Source organism: Loxodonta africana, chromosome 5 (genome assembly GCF_030014295.1).
Source record: "Loxodonta africana isolate mLoxAfr1 chromosome 5, mLoxAfr1.hap2, whole genome shotgun sequence".
NCBI lineage: Eukaryota > Metazoa > Chordata > Mammalia > Proboscidea > Elephantidae > Loxodonta > Loxodonta africana.
The window spans coordinates 128,511,577-128,531,098 of record NC_087346.1 but is presented as its reverse complement, the minus strand read 5'-3'; the positions used below and the strand labels follow the sequence as shown (position 1 = coordinate 128,531,098).

At 35.6% G+C, this 19,522-nt stretch overlaps 1 protein-coding gene across 3 annotated transcripts in view; it reads left to right on the top strand.

Annotated features, from left to right (window-relative positions):
- PCDH7 (protocadherin 7) overlaps nt 1-19,522 on the top strand; it is a 480,144-nt gene that overhangs the window by 58,683 nt on the left and 401,939 nt on the right. Inside the window, exon 2 of one of the 3 annotated variants that reach the window (XM_064285977.1) lies at nt 12,104-14,155. The exons of the other annotated variants lie outside the window; for them this stretch is intronic. Within the exon in view, the coding sequence (XP_064142047.1) occupies nt 12,104-12,181 (78 nt within the window). The 3' untranslated portion in view covers nt 12,182-14,155. Of the gene's footprint in view, nt 1-12,103; nt 14,156-19,522 lie in introns of those variants that run through there. 3 annotated transcript variants of the gene reach the window in all.

Sequence of the window (19,522 nt, the reverse complement as noted above, 5' to 3'; positions counted from 1 at the left end):
TTTCTCTTCAGGGTGAGATTCCCTTCCCAAGAACTCTTGTCTGTAGATTATTGGCCAGAATTATGTCACATGGCCTCCCAAGGAGCAAGCTAGCTGAGAGTGTATTTACCTTTTTAGCCTTGATGGTATAGGAAGAGAAGAGAACAACCTATACTCTCTGCCCTAAGTAGCAACGGAGAGTACTAACTCTGTTCTTGTTACCACATGCTTCGAAGTCTTCTGGCACTGGTTTGCCTTATTTATGCATTTTCAGCGTTTTCTTTGCTCAATTGAATGACTTCAAATTCTTTTAACTCTATTAATAGGATTTTGTTCCAGCTTGTTGCTGACCTCAAGAGCCCCTTTCATTGATTTCTTCTGAATTCATGTCTCCACAGTTGCCCAAGAGAGTATATACCTACATATTCACAAGAAGATACTTGAGAACCATCTTATTCTCTCTATATCTCTCCTTTGCATTTTTTAAATGAGATAGGAGAGACCTGGAAAGGCAAATTTGCACAGCACGTTAGAGAACCAAAACTAGACTCTGTGTCTTCTGACTCTTAGGCCTGGATTATTAGAAGCATTATTAAACAATAAGCCTCCGTGTTTGTACATGTTGAAATTTAAGAACAAAATAAAGCTGTTGCTATATGAAGAGTTTATTACAGAAATTAAAAAAAAAAGTTCTAGAAATCACCATTCTAAATTCTACACAGTGCATTGACTAGTAAAATAAGGAGCATCCTCTATTTTGTCAGTCAATTCAGCAGATGTTTATTGAGCGTTTGCTCTGTGCCGGGTCATGTAGTAGAAGCCAGGGATACCCCAGTAAACATGACGGATGAAGCTAGAACATACGTGTCAGATACATTTAGTACACAGCAAACACAGATTTAATAAGCACTTGCTCTGAGTTAGGACTGTTCTAGCCGGTAGATATACAGTGGTGATAAGAAAGACAAGACTCCAGTTCCCACTGAGCGTAATTCTAAGACCGAACATTATCCTCATTCCAGGGAGACACATTGAGCAATTTAGACCCCCACCTTTCCGCTGCTACTCATTAGCTATGGATTGATGATGTTTCTTCATCTAGAGGTTTGGAGGAATTCATACACTTATTTTCATTTGTAATACATACCATTTGGCAGTGTGTGGAATTTGAGTTGAATTTATAGATGGATTAAACGTAAATGTAAAGTTATTGGACTGAATTCTAACCACTTTGACTCTCTCTACCTTTATTCCTTTGTATTATTGAATTTAACTTGAATGAAAACTTTTATTTGTCTAAGTCTGTTTTTGTCTAGTAAGGAAGTTGAAATTGATCATGCCTTGACTTTGTGGGCCATCAGAGAACCATGACATTCCAGGGTATTGATTTTGTGGTGTTAAAGGGTGACAGATCTAGTGTTAAAGTGCCGGGAGAGAATTGGGTTTCAGATTGTATACCATAAGCAGCTTTGGCTTCTGCTGAGACATGACTAGCTTTTTTAAATCAGTGGAAGGAATTTTAAGTCTTAGTCAATTTTTACTACGTGAACTTGGAAAGATTAATTTAAACCAGAATTGTATGATCATGCATACAAGAAAAAAAGTTCCACATATGATATATTCACTATATGCATATAAATATCTGTAATTTGCATATAGTCTCTAAGTGTAACATATATAGAAAGTGTGCCCTCTCACGAACATTATTAAGAATTTTGAGCAATATTTCAAGTCAATACAATTGAACCTTTCCAAAGCATATTTCTTTTTATATTTAGAAGTTGCTTGGTAATAACTGGTTTTGTTATTTTTCATTCCATTTCTGTAATAATTATTTTGCATTTGGTTACTGTTCTGCCTTGCTTCATTTAGGTACTACAGGGTAAGAGTTATGATGCCCAAGATTCAGAAAGGCTAGAGGCCTACAAGTGTAATGCTTGGCGACTTCTTTGTTACCCTCTAGGACATAGAATGTTGACAAGTACAGTATAATAGCTGCCATAGATGAGAGCTGAGGAAGAGTAACCGTGGTCATCTTTCATTGTCCCATTTTCCTCTGAGTTTTTTCTTTTTCAACTTAATGACCTTTCATGAATGCCTTGAAAATAACGTTTTGATTATATGATTAGTGTGTGGAAAACGCTACTGAGCTAAGTCCAACTGTATCTTTGGAAACTCATCAGAGGTGCACCAGATTCATTGACTTAAACCAATCCATCAGAGTCATCTTTTAATTTATTTTCACATGTTCTTCCAAGTTCCCATTCTAGAATAAGACTCTGACCTGCAAAGAAGAATAGAATGTATTTTATAATGTATGTTTGTTCTGTTTTCTTACAACATAAGTATTTTGCTTAAGCAGATTTGCTAGGAAGTGACAGCTTTGAAAAATTGGACACAGGAGCTGCTGGAAGCATTTCAGTCCCAGGCAATCTAAATAGTGCAGAAGGAGAAAATGAAATATCACTGTGTTTTAAAGATGACAGTTTTGTCAAAGATTCCCTTTCACTCTTTGGCTTAAAACAAATGGAGTAAATCAAGTGTATCTGTTCAAAATACGCATGTGCACATACTGGGGAATCACTCCTTCTCAGGAGCGTTTCTTCACAGACAACCAATGAGAGAATTATCTTAAAAAAACATAATATGAGTTCAGAAGATTATCGTTTTCTTGGCTTAATTATTAGTTTGGCACATACTGAGGTCATGAGAGTTCACAAGAACATAGTGGTACCTTTAAGAAGAGAGGAAAACCCACTGGCTTAACACCAGCTGAGTGTGTCTTTATGTACGCATATCGGTTATACTCCAAAAATTTGATTATTATTTTGATATGGGGGTGTGTATGTGTGTACACACGTATGTATGCATATGTGTGTGCATCTATGAGAGGGAGTTTTAAATTAAAAACCTAGGATTAGATTCTAAGTTTCTTATCACTATATTTAAAAGTCAAAATACTGTTCTCTCCTTAAAAAAATGTTGCTAGGATATATTTGAAAAGGTATAGAAAATCTGACAATATCTGCTTTTAAGATAAATTTTATCACCAGTTGGAGAGGAGTGGAGTGAAGTCTAGTTAAGAGCATACAACGAGGTGGGACTTCTTCCATTTTAGTTCCAATGCCGTCGTTTTCCAGATGGGCGATTTAAGGCAAGTTAATTCTCAATTCCTGATTTTCGTACTTTTTTAAATGGGATTAATGATAGTGTCTACTTCCTCGGAATGATGTGAGTTTGCCTGACAACTGCCAAACACTTAATAGAATGCTGGTTATTTATTCGTAACTGAAGACAATAACCATGTTATGAAGTCAAGAATATAAGTAGAAATTTAAAAAATAATAATTCAGTAGATAAATTACAAGTTCAAAATTTTCAGGAGGTCAAGTCTACAATGAATAGATTATTTGTCTTTCAGGACAGTAGTAAGTGAGTGGTGATGACATCATTGTTGTAGTTTTTTAACAAAAGAAGCATTACTGATTGATGATGATTTATGTCCTGTCCTTTCATATTCTGGGATGGTCTTTAGGAATTATACTATAAGGAAACCCTTGGTAATTTCTGTCTTTCAGATTCAAAATAATCAGTTAACTAATTTCAGGTCACAGTTCATTCTGATCTTTTGTTGTTGTTGTTGTTATGGTACCCTTAGAAATAGCAGTGCCATGTAAATGCTTGCACGTTCCAATTATCATTTGTTCCCACTTACCTTTGATAAGAGTGGCTGTGTTAGTACTGTTACTTTCTGAAACAAGATTCCCTTAATTTGTTAAAACATTTATTAACTTTATATTCACTTGTGTGCTTTTTAAAGAGGTCCCTGGTAAAACCCAAACCAAACCTGCTGCCATCAAGTCGATTTCGACTCATAGTGAGCCTATAGGACAGAGTAGAACTGCTCTATAGGGTTTTCAAAGGGGCGATCGGTGGATTAGAACTACCGACCTTTGGGTTAGCAGCCTAATGCTTAACCCCGTGTATACTTTATCTAGATTATAACCTAGATCTGTTCTATGAAAATTATTAACTAGAGTATACATCAAAAAAACAGCAGCAGCAACAGCAAAGCAGTCTTATGATTTCTTTATTCATTTTAATTCATTTTAAGGCCTGTCAGACTTTCATATTAATACACTTGGCATTTTTGTGTATGGTAAGATTCTTGGTACGGTTTGGATCTGAGCCATGATATCAATCCTCTTAACTCTTTGGAAACATTGACTTATTTTCATCTCATTAGTGCAGGCTTAATTTTATTTCATGTCCAAGATGACAAAGGTCACTTCATTAGGCATCTCATTTGCCTTTCTTTCCTGTAGTCTTCTGGTGTCTTATACTAAGTACCATTAAAAAAAAATGTTCTGCTTCCATTAACAAAAAGTGAGTGGAGAACAAAAATCCAATTATTACAGCACATAAAATCCTTATGATAATATGGTAGACTTTAATTAAACTAATATATCACATTGCACTTATAAGACAAAGGAGCAAAGGAGAAGCAAATAATCTTTTTTTGTTGTTAAGAAACACCATATTGCTTTTTGATTAAGCGCTTTAAGACTTGTGACCTATTTTAAAATGTAAGATTTGCAGTCCTTTTTATACCGTAAGCATATTAAAAAAGTTTTCTATGTAATATTGATTGGAACCACTCCTCAGAATTTTTTAAAAATGAATTTATATCCAAGTTTGGTTTAAAGAAATTCTTATTGATTTCTTATTATTTTTAAAGTTCTTCAAAAATCCAAAGAGCTTTGGCAAATTCAGCCCACACAGAAACGTTTTTATTGCTAACAATATTGTTTTGGTATTTACTGTATTTTTCTTTTTTAAGTTTTTTTTTCTTTTTTTTTTTTTTAATGAACCAACTGACGTTATTAATGCAAGTTTGCTATCTATTGAAAGGGTGATTATGTAATTTATATATATTCCATGCATATCAAAAATGTAATGTACTGAAATTAGAGATACTTTATCTTTATTTAAATAATCTCATCCCTAAGTCTACCATTTCTCTGATATGTTGATTCTCATAATTTAAATGAAAATAAACTACCAAATTGGGAGTGGAGGCATTTAGTTTTAATTCTAGGTCTGCAGTATTATATCGAACATGTCCTGTCACTTCTCTGGGCCTCAGAGTTGGCTCCGACTCATGGCAGCCTCAAGTACAACAAAATGAAACGTTGCCTCTTCCTGTGCCATTTTCACTTTTGCTGATATGCTGAAGTCCAGCCTAGGGGGCTGATCTTCCAGCACTTAATTGGACAATAGTCTGTTGTGATCCATAGGGTTTTCATTGACTAATTTTCAGAAGTAGATCACCAGGCCTTTCTTTCTACTCTGTCTTAGTCTGGAAGCTCCATTGAAACCTGTCCACTGTGGGTGACCCTGCTCGTATTTGAAATACTGGTGGCATAGCTTCCAGCATCATAGTTACATGCAAGCCACCATAATATGACAAACAAACAGAAGGATAGTGGCCCACAGTGGTACCACCTGTAAAATGAAAAATGTGGTAGAGGATGAGACCAGGTGATTTCTTTATCTTTGAAATTATATTTCTTCATTAGTTACTAATATTTTTCTGTATACTGAAAGTCAGTATTTAAATATGCTCAGATCAATTCTTTAATCAATATCTCTTAGTATTTATGAAAACATTTCTAAAAATTTCTAATGATCTGAAAACAGATTTTCGAAACTGGAAAACCACAAATTGTATTAAAAGAAAATGATATGCAATTTAGGAATTCATCTGTTATCAGCCAAAGGGACCACATGATCCTGGTGTGAATTATTGCATGTTTAACATATCTTTCACAGGCAGCAAACTGGTTGGTCAGGTTTGGTAATTTCGTTCTATCTCAAATTGACTTTTTCCAGTCTCAGTTATTTTCTGGGACATTTACTTCATTCGCTTGTTTGGGGATCAAACTCTTAGGGGGTTTATCCATCACCTGGAAACTCTTTGACTGCTTCTTACTCTGTGGGTGTTCAGGGCTCCCCTAGTAGCTCTCAATTTTTAAGGCACAAGATTGCAATTTCAGTGGCATTTAAGGACAGCCTTGCTTGCTATTCACTCCATCTTCTCATTAACATGTAGTCCCTGTTTCCTCTCAGGTGGCTTATTGCTTTGGCATAGGAATACTAGCCAGTACTGCTTTTGTTTACAAAGGTGGCCAAGGATTGAGGTCTGGAGAGGATAATGATGATAACTTAAGTTTGCATCATTTTACATTTTTATCATGAACTTTAAGGTTGGAAACACATTAATGCTCAACTTTGGCCAAATAAAATCAGAACTATAAAGCTGGAATCCCATTCTAATATTTCTACTTGTATAATGCGTAGCAGTATATTTGGATTGGTTTCTCTAACTCCCTATTTAGAAAGGAAGTTTCTTTAAAGAATTTGTTTAAAAGACAATCAAGAAAATAATTAAATTAATGAACTAAGACTAATACACGAATTAACATTTATGGGTAGGCTCATCAAGGGCAGAGACCTCAAATACTTATTACATTTGTTTTCTCTTAAGAAGTAGTTGTTTTAATGGCATACTCAGTTTTGTGAGAGTTATTGACTTAGTTTGCTTGTGTATTTCTAATTTTGTATATTCAGGACATTTTCTTTTCCTGATTGAACTGGTTTCTTTTATATGTGGATTTGATCTGAGTAGAAGTAGTAGAGAAAACAGCTTCTGATGAAATTGAGTGGAATTAAGGAAATCTCTGATTTAAGTAGGGAAACCTGCTCATACCATTCTGACCTCACCTAGTACCTTCCTCATACCTTTGCCTCTTCCTGGAATGCAGTTTCCCCTCCTTTCCATCAATTTCAACCTTTTAAGGTCCAGTTGTAGGTTCAATTGGCCAATGAACCTTCTTGCTAATAACCTTCCAGTCTGTCCTCACTCTTTGGAGCTCTCATGGTTTTACCCACTTGAACCTTAACTCTTTCTCCCCAAGTTTACTCATTTGTTTATATGCACATATTTGTATATCTCTTCTAAAGAGAAAAACAAGTTTCCTCAGAACCATTACTATGTTTATATTGCTTTGTATTTCTTTCCATGCCTCATGCAATGCCTCTTACATGATTGGACTCTATAACCTTTGACATCCTTTCTAACCCTGAGATTCTGTGATTCTAACAGGCAGTGAGTCAATAAATATTGATTGCTCGGCTACCTAATCCAGGGCATTCTTTTGTTAGTCCCTGCACTCTGACAGATAGGGAAAGTATCCATGGTGAGGAACTGCTATGATACTGTCTGTCTTTTTTCCTTCAATATGGCTAGTTCGGTGGTTGATTCACAATCCAAAAGCCTTCTTTCCTCAAGAATGCACTCAAGCATTGCTACTAAATGACTTTTTTTTTTTTTGATGCTGTCTCACACGTATAAATGAATATAGACTTTCCTTTTTTTGATTGAGTAGAATTAGTCTTATTGGTTCCTTTTTTTTTTTTTTTTTTTAATTTGGCATCCAGACAACTTTCAGGTATGTTGAAGTTGTTTCTTAAGCATTCATTAATTTAAATAATTATGACAGAACCCTGAGTATTGTGAATTCCAGGGCTTGTACAACTGAGCTTCTTAAAACATCTGTTTAAAATAGTTTAGGGAACTTGCATAAGTTTGCTTATTATTGTTGTTATTAGGTGCTGTCGAATGGTTCTGACTCATAGCAATCCTAAGTGCAACAGAACAAAACACTGCCCAGTCCTGTTTTCTTATTATTCCTTTAAATATAATGGAGGGAAAAATTGGGGCATTTACAATTAGAAATTAGCTGTTTATTCAAAAATAAGGCTTAAAAATAACTATGAGGAAATAGTGTAAAGGAAAGACTATTTGATTGGAAGTCAAAAGTCTTGCTTTCCAGCAATGATTCTACCACTTGTGTGATTTTATATAAGAAGTATAAGCTTTCTGAGCTTTAATTTCCTCAAATGAAAAAATGGGCAAAATAATGATTCCTGCTTCACCAGGACTTAGTGAGGTTAAATTAAATAGGTAAGTGCAACCTTGCAATCAACATCTATAATGATGTTGGAGTAATTAGTAATAATTATATATTGTAGTTACTGGCACATCATTTTTTTATAAATCAAAGAACTTAAAAGACTAAACTGTCACTGAGAATTGCCCTTAATATAGTCCTCCATTCACCCAAATTCCATGTTTGCCTGATGTCCCATTTTCCATTTCACATGGTTTTGCATTATTTTTTAAAAAATAGCATAAACTTTTCAGCATTGATAGGAGGCCCTTCCCTGTTTTAGCTCCTGTGTTATGCATATGCTCTAAAATATGCTTCCTGTTTCTAGATTGCAGAAATGAATATCAGTATGGTGTTCTGTGTCATGAAATATACTCTGTATTTTATGATACCGTTTACTTCTCTGTAGATTTGAACATCAGACAAGGAAAAGAATAATGAATAGTCATAGAATTCTTTTATGTATTGCCAATTATATATAAACACATTCAACAGATACTTGTACTTAATCTACACCAATTAAATAGATGCCTTCTTTGGAATTGAAGCATCCAAAAAAAACCCAAAACCCATTGCTGTCGAGTAATTGAAGCATACTCAATACAAATAAGTAGAAATATAGCCAGATATTCATATATATATATATATGTATATATAATGTTTATGGATTTGTAGTATTTCAGAATTATAAGGAGCGTCTTTATTCTCAGCATATGTGTTCAGTATATTCTCCCATCTAGGTCTGAGTCCTATTTCTTTTCTCTGTAATTCACATTCCTCTTTGAATTGTGGTGTTGGTGAAGAATATTGAATATACCATGGACTGTCAAAAGAACGAACAAATCTGTCTTGGAAGACGTAGACCTGGAATGCTCCTTGAAAGCAAGGATGGAGAGACTGTGTCTTAAATACTTTGAATATGTTGTCAAAAGGGATCAGTCCCTGGAGAAGGACATCATGCTTGGTAGAGGGTCAGCGAAAGAGAGGAAGATCCTCAACGAGATGGATTGACACAGTGGCTGTAACAACGCGCTCAAGCATAGTAACAATTGTGAGGATGGCGCAGGACCGGGCAGTGTTTCGCTCTGTTGTGCATTGGGTCGCTATAAGTTGGAACCGGCTCGACGGCACCTAACAACCACAACATAATTCACTTTGCTTCTAGCATTAGACAACTCTTGTTGCCCAGAGGGTGTCCAGGGGGTCCTGGAAAAGGAAAAGAACATCGCTTTTATAAGTTAACCTTTATTGATAATTTTTACTGATTAAATTCCCAGCTTATTTCAGTCACTGGGCTAGGAAATGAAAGCTAAGCGAGATACCGAGATGGCCTGGTAGGAATGACTTGGGCTTCACGTCATTCTGTGTGTGTGTATGTGTGTGTGCGTGTGTGTGTGTGAATGTTGTGTGCATGACTTGTTACCTGGGTAATAGCAAAATTGAGGAGAAAGGTTGAAAGACAAAGGCTAGACTGTGTGTATACAACTTCAAGGGAATTGGACCCTATGGAAGGATTGGTTTGGTCTGATTTACTGGAGCCTATCTCCTTTATCTCCTTGGTGGAAGTGATCTGAAAATTGCTTCCAGGCCATTTTAATTAGCTGAGTCACATCAAAACAAATACATCCTGGTTACATCCATTTCTACTCTGACCCTCACCGATGACAGATTTTTTAGAATCTTGATTCCTAAGTAGTTCACTACGAACTGTATATGTGATTTGAAGAATGCCCTTTTGCTTTTAAACATTAATCTCTAATGGTAAAGGAGGAATCCATTTTTCTTGGCTTTAGTAGCAGGTCAATATTAGTACATGGATGCACTTGCTCGGTGGATCAGAGCTTAAAATTACAAAAACAAAAACCTGCTTCTCTATAGTTAGCTTAAAAAGTGCCAGTTCGTTTTGCTTCTTAATAACATTTTAATAAGAGGATTTCATTATGCTGTATGGCAGTACGGTGCATATATTTATTTAAATGTGTTATATTTCCAGGTATGCTTTTAAGTTAAAAGTATAAGTCAGGGCTTGAAAATAAAACCAAAGCGTTTTGATGCCCTTAATTTTTGATCGCTTTTTATAAACTTTTGTTTTACTTTATTCTTTTATGAAAATCTTGCCAAAAATGTAACATAATATCTTTTCTTTATGGAAAGAAGAAAATGACTTACATGGACGAGATTAAAAAGAGAAGCTCAATGAAATTGTAGACGGACAGATGAAATTTAAGGAAAAATTTGAGAGAACACATGGGAAAAATAATATGCTAGTAAAATAAGCAGCATTTGATGCAGTTCAAAGGTGGTATGGTATAGTCCATGAACTAAGTCGTATGACAAACAATAGAAAGTCAAAGATAATCACATAACATAGTTTGAAAATATTAACATCAGAATTGAGGATATCCTTTAAGCATTCCCAAATATGCATTCATTCATTCATTCAATCATCGCTCATGGTGGCCACCCATGTACCTGCACTGAGGATGAAGAAATAATCAGAATGGACATGATGTTTGCTCTCGAGGAAGACATTGTAGCCTGGTAAAGGAGCTAGAAATTAAATGAGTAACTTGGAAAACACGGTTACAGATTCACTAAATACTATGGAAGCACATCAGATGTAGTAAGAGCACCTAACAGGATGATCTGATGTGATCTTGGCATATGTTACAGGTAGATAGTCATAGTCAGCTTGCAGACAAAAACAGTATTTGAAATTTTCAAATGTTCAGTTTTCCCCTCCATATAAGGGATTTTTTTTTTTGAAGCTTAAATGTGCAATGGAAATTTTATTTTTTATATGGTTTGTGTAAGATAACAAAATAATTCTGTCTTCATCTTAAACTTACAGTTTAAGTAATGAAGTTTTACTTAGTATGGACATCTTGAAAAATGTGTTCTGTGTATGTAATTGGCTAGAACATCCCAAGTTATTTTAATTTTTAGAGCTGTTAAAGAAAAAAAAAAAACCATGATAAATTAATTATTTAACATTTTCTGCCCCTGAATATAATTAATTAATTTTAAAATTAAACATCTCTGTTTTACTACACCATTTGCTTTCAAAAACAAGCTGATGACACATTCGGTGAAAGAAACCGTGGATTTCTTTTCTAACGTTAGTTCTCATTGTGTGCTGGTGAATCACTACTTTGATAGTTAGGTGCCTATTTGGAATATTTCTCTTTTCTGATTCTAATTTTTAAAGATAGTTAATTTTGGGAGTGAATTTCACCCAATGTCTATTCTTTAGAAATGATCTATTGTCCTTCTTCGCAATATTCAAACCTACTTATTTAAAGATTTTTTACATTATCAATTAGACCATCAAACTGGAAAACAATGCTTTGTGTATCTTCTGGTGATGAAAGCAGAAATCAGCCTATTGGTCAGGCTCAAGTTTAGACAAATATTTAACAGTATTTAAAAATGACATTAACACCAAAATGTTTTGGAAGAATATTTATCATGACTTTTGTTTGTTCAAGCTAGAGATCAAGTTTGAAAGCATTGCCCTTTTACAGTCATGGCTTTGAAGTGGCGAATAATTCATCCTTGACCAGAGATCAGCAGGCCATTTGCTGATATCATGTAAATTGACCAGATTTCTATAAACAGACAGTGCGCCATCTAAAGATTGCATTTGGAGACAAGGGCTGCTTTGAAGAGTGTGAACATTGAGATCAAGCTCCCGTATCTGGAAACTTAGGGATTTGCAAGCTGTAAAAGCAGTGGCAACAGAATTAACATTTCATTACTTTGTATTTGTAATAAGCAAAGTCTTCCACCTCCAAGACATTTCCTAGCTTTGCAAAGTCTGAAACCTGAAACAGCAATTCACTTAATGTTTCTAATACTGTGCAAATATCTCTTGTCAAGATAGTGTCCTTAAAATTAGCAGACTAGCATTGATTTAGATGCCCCAGGGTTGTTAATTGCAGCAAGAACTGTTATGTCTATGACTTCTGAAGGAGGTTATGGCCACTGCAAATACATCTTAAAGAAGGAAAGGATGCATTAACCAAAATGTGCACTCCAAGCTTTGGAACTAGGCTAGCAAATCCCTACTCACATCCCTGTAAAGCAGACATATATTTTTGTATTTTTTTTAGGTGGATACAGTGCAGACCAAGACCCCCCCTGGCCACATTGAGGAATCGTGTAAAATGAATATATGTGCTCGTAAGTGAAATACATGTGATATTCCAACTCAATGTGTTGGATCCTCATAGACCTGGATTCATCTTGTGTAAAAAGAAATCGATTCCCAAGGGGCAAGATCACTAGCTGATTAAAATGAAGTTCTGATTTTTAAAGAAAACAAAAGGACTTGAAAATAAAATCTCTGCAAAAAGGCATCAAACTCTACTTTGCCACCAACTGACCAAAAAAAAAAAAAAAAAAAAATCAGTCTCTCAAAATGGAACAAAGGAGGGATGTGAGAGGTTTTGGAGTCTTATTAATTGCTATGGAGAAACAGAATCAGATATCTTCATACTCAGGAGTATGAAAAGAAGAACAGGAATTCCCGTTTTCTTCAGTTTGCACTTGAATGGACTCAAGCAAAGAGTGGAGACGTATCCTGTTACCGTTTATGGTTAATCATATAGAGATTAGTGTAGATGCGATTTCATTTGCCTTGCTTGAACTGATTGGATGCATTATGTAGAAATCACCTGACCCTGTGCTAGAGCAACAAAGAAAATGGAAACTTATACCTCAGGACTGAATTCCGAGTAAAACAGATTGTTCCGGTGCTGTCTAATAGGGCACTAAGAATAAGTAATACTGCCAATCAGGGAAAGTGAGAAACTAGTGGATATGAGAGGAAGTAAAATTTAGATCATGATACTTGTTGAAATATACTCTATTACAGTATAAAAGGGAAGATAAGTAGATCACAATCTATGTCACAGACATTTTACACAATTTCAGATGGAATTTACGGTAAACCACGTAAATCCTAAGTGTACAAGGAACGTATGGCCATCGTAACAGTAGGAGACTGGCCTTTTTAGTTCGTAATCCTATGCATTTATGTATGGAGAGGAGGGCTTTTTTTAGTTTATTAAGATTGAATTGCATGCAGGAAGTACCTCTTTGCATTATAGCTACTTGCCCAATTGAAAATACTGTATACGTATAACGTCTAATTTTTGGATGGTTGTGAGTGTATGCATTTGTATGTGTGTGTGTGTGTATAAGTGGGAGGAGGCATAGTGCACTTTGGTATGTTACCTAGAATGTAAAAAGGTCAACTGTCTTAAGCCATTTCTTCCATGTTGTTATCAATATTAAAGGTTATTATTCACAAAGGAAGCATTTCTAAAATAGAGTCATTACTCCAAAGGCTCTCCCAGTAAATATAATATTTCGGGCAATTGAGCCATTTGAATTAAGCTGGTACCACTGTCTGAAAATAATGAGCATCGGCTAATGTGAAATCAGTCTGAAGACGGACAGTCGTATTACCTTCCTTCAGGTTACTTCACTCAGTGAAAGGGACACAAATCTTAGATGCACTTACAGAAGAGACTAGGGAAATATTTGTGTTCTAACTATAATTTTTAATTCTATTGACAAGTTGTATGTGTTTGTTTCATTTTTCTTCAACCTAAAATTATATGATGAGTAATTCTATGTTAAAACAGATGAGATATTGAATATTTAAAACAGATTGACATATTTTTTAGTCAACTGGTGCCATAAAATTTGGAAACTGTTGTCTGGTATTATTTGTATTCATTTCTCTTTATATTGCCAATTACCTTTAAAGTTGAAATTTTTACCTCTCCTTTCTATGTGGCAATCAACTGAAGTTGGTACCTTATCCATAATATTACAGGGATTTTTGTCTTTATTTATACTATTATAATAAATTATAAGTCTACATACTGTATAGTTCTATTGTATTGAATATTTTTCTGTGACCAAAATAATAAAATATGTATAACTTATTTGTAAATGCCTTTATTTCTTATTTTAATAGTCTCTTAAAACATAATGGAACATGATATTTTTTCATGTTGGCTGGTTTTAGGATGTGTTCTCTTCTGTATTTATACAATTGGAGGATAAAGAACATAGAACCTTGAGATAAAGAGAAATGGTTTGACAGAGATAATTGTGAAACTGTGGGGAAAAACACCCTGAGCTGAGTGAGAAGGGTTTTTTTTTTTTTTTTTATTGTACTTTAGACAAAGGTTTATAGAACAAACTAGCTTCTCATTAAACAATTAATACACATATTGTTTTGTGACATTGGTTACCAACCCCATGACATTTCAACACTCTCCCTTCTCAACCTTGGGTTCCCTATTACCAACTTTCCTATCCCCTCCTGCCTTGTAGTCTTTGCACCTGGGCTGGTATGCCCCTTTAGTCTCATTTTGTTTTATGGGCCTGTTTAATCTTTCGCTGAAGGATGAACCTCAGGAGTGATTTCATCACTGAGCTAAAAGTATGTCCGAGGGCCATGCTCTTGGGTTTTCTCCAGTCTGTGTCAGGCCAGTAAATCTGGTCTTTTTTTTTTTTTTTTTGTGAGTTAGAATTTTGTTTTACATTTTTCGAGTAAGAAGCTGTGTTGTCCAGTTTTGTTCTGCCCCTTAACAGTCAGACCTAGGGGACAAATCTTTTGATTTCCTAGGGACTCATTTCTCATTTAGGTTTGGATTACATCACTGATTTTAAGGCAGGATCGGGCAACATTTTATTCTGTTGTACCTGGAGTTGCCAATAGTCGGAGCCGGCCAAATGGCTACTAGTAACGACATCCACAACAACAGCACCCTTTTGAAGATCCTTCTGGGTCTTCATTTCCATGGTGTTTCTAAGATAACATAGAAGTATTATAACTGACCCGAAGCATAACACATAGCCTAAGATCAAGGAGAGATATGAGTTTACGGTTGCTGCTGTTCCATCCTTCGTTTGACTTAATTGTAGCATGTACTGTGGCATAAATAATCATGCTGTGGCATCAATATGTCCCCCGAAGTTCACTGAACCAAACAGCACCCAAGTACAAAATCAGTCAATTTGCAACAGGGCAAACCTTGTTGTCCTGCAACGAGTTGAATGCATTCCCGGCAGAATATTAAAGTCCTAGAACCAGCTTTTCTTGCTCTTTACCTCCCCTCCCCATAAGGATTGATCAGCAGATGAAGGTCTTTAGGACTTCAAAGGCTTGTCTGGATTTGGATCCGCCTGGTTGGGTTCAGAGGAGAAAGAAGCACTAGCCCCTGATGTTTATTGCCATAGGCGCTTTCATCTAATAGTAATTCTCTGCTTAGAAGAAGCGACAGGCAGAGGGGTCTTGCGACTGTTAGAATTTGACGATTAATGTTGAGTCGCACAGTGCCTCACACAGAAAAACAGTGCTTTTGTTTTAGTTTCCTGCTACTACTCCAACTGAGAAAGGTCAGAGAGACAGTAGGAAGCAAAATGAAGGCATATACTTTTTTTTTTTTTTCTGTCACAGCAGCCTGACTTGCAAAATACTATCACTTTTCAAAATCACAAAGGTGGATGGGTTTTCTTCGGGAACACTTATTTGCACAATTAATCAGACAGCTTTTTTTTTGTTGTTATTCATCGTGGAGGATTTCTGGCTGTTTATGGAAATTCTTTGGTTTAATACAAATTACTTTTGTCACACTGATTCTTCATTCTATAAGATTGGCTATTTAGATGAGAGACTTGCAGACTTCTACCTGGACCAAGCCTCTCCCATGTCCCACTTCATGAATCAACCATCTCTACTTGCCTCTTGCCTCTATTCATTTGAAGCACAAGGGAGATTAGAGTTGGCTCAAGCAAAATGGATAAATAAGGCAGCAAAGGAATTGTGAATGAGAATTGCTGCTGGTTAAGTCATGTTCAGAATCCGTCATTGGCTTGTTAATTACATGAGTAAAAATTTCACTAAAATTATTAAAAAAAAAAAGTTTTAGTATTACTGAGGATTAAAATACTCCCCTTTGGTTGTAGTTTTTTTTTTTTTTTTCAAATGCTGTGATTCCACTTCCTTGTTCCAGTAAGCATAATTTAGCTGAACATATTTTAACATTTCTTTAATAACTTTTTAAACTTAAGTTACGGAGCATCTACTCTGTGCAGGTGATGTATTAATTGCTCTACTTAATACTCATATTAACTCATGAGGCAGATGCTATCAGTGATATGATGGCCAGCTTATAGATGAGCAGGACAAGGCACAGAGTTTCCATCACTTTGTAAACTACAAAGCTAGTAAGAGGTAGAGCTGGGCTTTGAGCCCTGACACCCTGGTTCCACAGGCCACACTCAACTAGGGGGCCACATGACCTCTACAGAAAGTTCACACCAAACATCAATATAGATGAGGGCACAAGTTTGACTCTGTAACTGCTTCAGGCTATAGGGATGAATTTTGTGATTCATTCAGTCACACATCTAGTAGCTTCAATCAGGAGAGTTTTGCATGGCTTGGATGTGAGGTTACGTTCAGAAATTCTAACACACAGAAGCACTGGATAAAGATGGAGTATGTGGGTGATGAAAATGGTTAACACTCTAGGCTGTTAACCGAAAGGTTCGTAAGTTTGAGTCTACCCAGAGGTGCCTTAGAGGAAAGGCTTGGTGATCTACTTCTAAAGAAAGCAGCCATTGAAATTCCCATGGAGCGTAGTTCTACTCTGACTCACACAGGGCCATCATAAGTTGGAATCAACTCAATGGCAATTATTTTTTTTCCTCTACTGTGGTAGAAGGTCTGCTTTAAATACTGTACCGAGGGAAGAAGGGAAATTCATCTCCAAAAGAATTTGCTTGTTTTGCAACTTCAAGATACATTACTATGAATATGTACTATTTACATCAAAGAAAGAATTTGAAAATGAAAACTTTACTGCCAAAATAAGGGGAGGACTGAGGAAAGTGGCAACAACATTCCGTGAACAGACCTTTCACAATCTAGTGGAGATACAGCCACACAGGCTCATTATTACAGAGTTGCGTGCTAAATGGTAGAATATCATAGTGGTTAAGAATGTTTGGAATCCAGACTCTCTGGATTTGAAACCTGGTTCATGTGCTAACAAGTTGAGTGACAGTGGACAAGTTACTTTACATCTCTCTGCCTCCGTTTTCTCTTATGTGATATGAAGTAAATAACAGTACCTACCTCATGAATTAGTTGTGACCATTAAAATAAGGTTAAGCCAGGCAATGTGTGTATGACAGAATTGATGAATGCTGCCGATTATTGCATTTCACACTGTTGTTTTTATAATGCACATATGAAAAGACTGCAGTGATTGCCGACTGAGATATTCATGAGGCAAAATAAACTCAATATCGCTGTCACCAGTGAAATGAAAGGCACCCTACAGAAAAGGTAATGCCAGGCCTTCGATATTCGTCATACACTATGGTGTGAAACTCAGCAAAATCAGGTAAATACGAGTTCTCCAGGGAAATTCATCAATTTCTGGCCTGCTGTAATTCAAATCTTTCCACTCTGTGAACTGTAATTTTTCAGGCACAGATAGATAAGTGAAAGGAAACTGTGAAAGCTGAAATCAAACCTTTGTCACAAACCAATGATGAAAGTTGCCAAAAGGTCAGAGAACCATTTTTGAAGATCACTTTATCCACAATCATAAAGGGATACAATTTTCTCTGGTTGTCAGTAGGTTAAAAATTGCGAAACCTAAGAATTATAAATGATTTGTTAGTAGATGATCATTAAAATTAAGGATGATGCTAATTACGATGATTAACCCACAAATAAATAGTTGTGATTATTCTGTGCAAATATTTAATAAGAGTCTATTATGTGTGACAAGGGCTTTATTTTCTGAGTTCCTCATCAAGCAGAAAATTTGCTGCACATACTAGATGATAAAATTTGAATGTATGAAATATAAACGAAATAAATAACTTGCTGAATTGAATTAAATGAGGTCTAATGTATGAAAAGTCGGTGCCTTTCATTCTCAGCGTAGTAATAGGTTAACTGAGGGTACTGGAGAAGAGAAATCGACAATCATTGAGAATGCTCAGGTGTACCTATTTGAAACTCAGTTTTGGATGGAATATATCGATTAATGATTGTTACTGTGAAATGGCTCTGTCTGCTTGAGAGCGCCTAGCGTCACTTGTGAAAACATGAGAAAGTTATGTTTTAACTTTGTTTCACAGTTTAGCCATCGAGCATGTGAAAAGAAACACAGCCAGCTACAGCTTTTTATTAGACCATACGTTTTAATGATTTTTACATTTTTTATGAAGGAGCTGGCTACTCTGTGTTTTTATGGATGCTTGTAAACCATAATAACTTATCTCAGACTTTTTCATGAATATCTATTGAGAAGTTAAAATTAATGCAATTCAAAAGGTATGTCTTCCTAGCCTATATCCTGAGATGTTAGGGGACAAGTGAACATTTTCTTAGTCTAAGAGATTGGAACTCTGAGACCAGGTATAGCTCAACCCGTTTCCTAATTGGTGCTGTCTGATTGTGTCGGTGAACACTCTGTTGTTAGTAACTGAGGGGGACACAGGTCTCTAATCTTTCTTCTTTTCTGTGTATCTAGCTGTTAAAGGGTCAGCAAGGGTTTTTTCTCCCCAGTGTGTCAGGCTCCTGAAAGAAGCAGATATGTAGAATGTGCATTCCAAAAAGATCAGAAACTGGCTACATTTCAAGTGGGTACAGTGTGTTTTAACTTTCTGCTGAGTGACATTTTAAAAGCCCTGCATATTTATTGAATACACATTTGTCATTTTTTAAAAGCAACATTGAAACATGATTGTTAAAGTCCTGTAATTGAACACATGATATGCTGAGAAAGACACTGGTAATATTAAAGAAACAGTCGAATTTATCACAGGAGCCTTTCTTGAAAAAATCCTTTGATGAATATCCACTCAAGTATCTTGCTATTTAGATTGAGAAGTTTGTGAAACTGTTTGTGAAACTGGTTTCTAATTAGTCCTACATTAAGAGAGATTGTATTCAAATGAATACCATGGCGTCTGCAAACACAGGGTCTTTTTGTTTTGATAACTCATTTGTAGTAATAGGAAGAAATGTAGTGCATATCTTGCACAGAGTTCTTGTCAGTCATGTGCTGTCGTCATCTGAGATTAACGTTTGGATTAAGAGCGTGATTATAGGATTCTAAATTAGTGGTTACCAAGTTGAAATGATACAAAAGTTGAAACAATGTAATATGGTAATTTGTTTCGTGCAATATATTATAGCAGTTAATTAGCAGCTTAATTAGCATCATGTTTCATGTTGTGACCTAAGCCATTGTACTCCCAATGGGTCTAATGAAGTCAAAGGAAAAAAAAGGAGGCTTCAGGACTGTCAATGGCTGCGTCATATACCACCCACCACCAGAATTAATAGTAATTCTTCATTTGAAAATAAGAGAACATGCATATTTCTTTTTTCTGGATCCAGAATAGATTCTTTTTTATTGAAAAGCATACTGATGCCATTTGATACTTCTTTCATGAGTTAAAAGCATATCAAACAATGACAT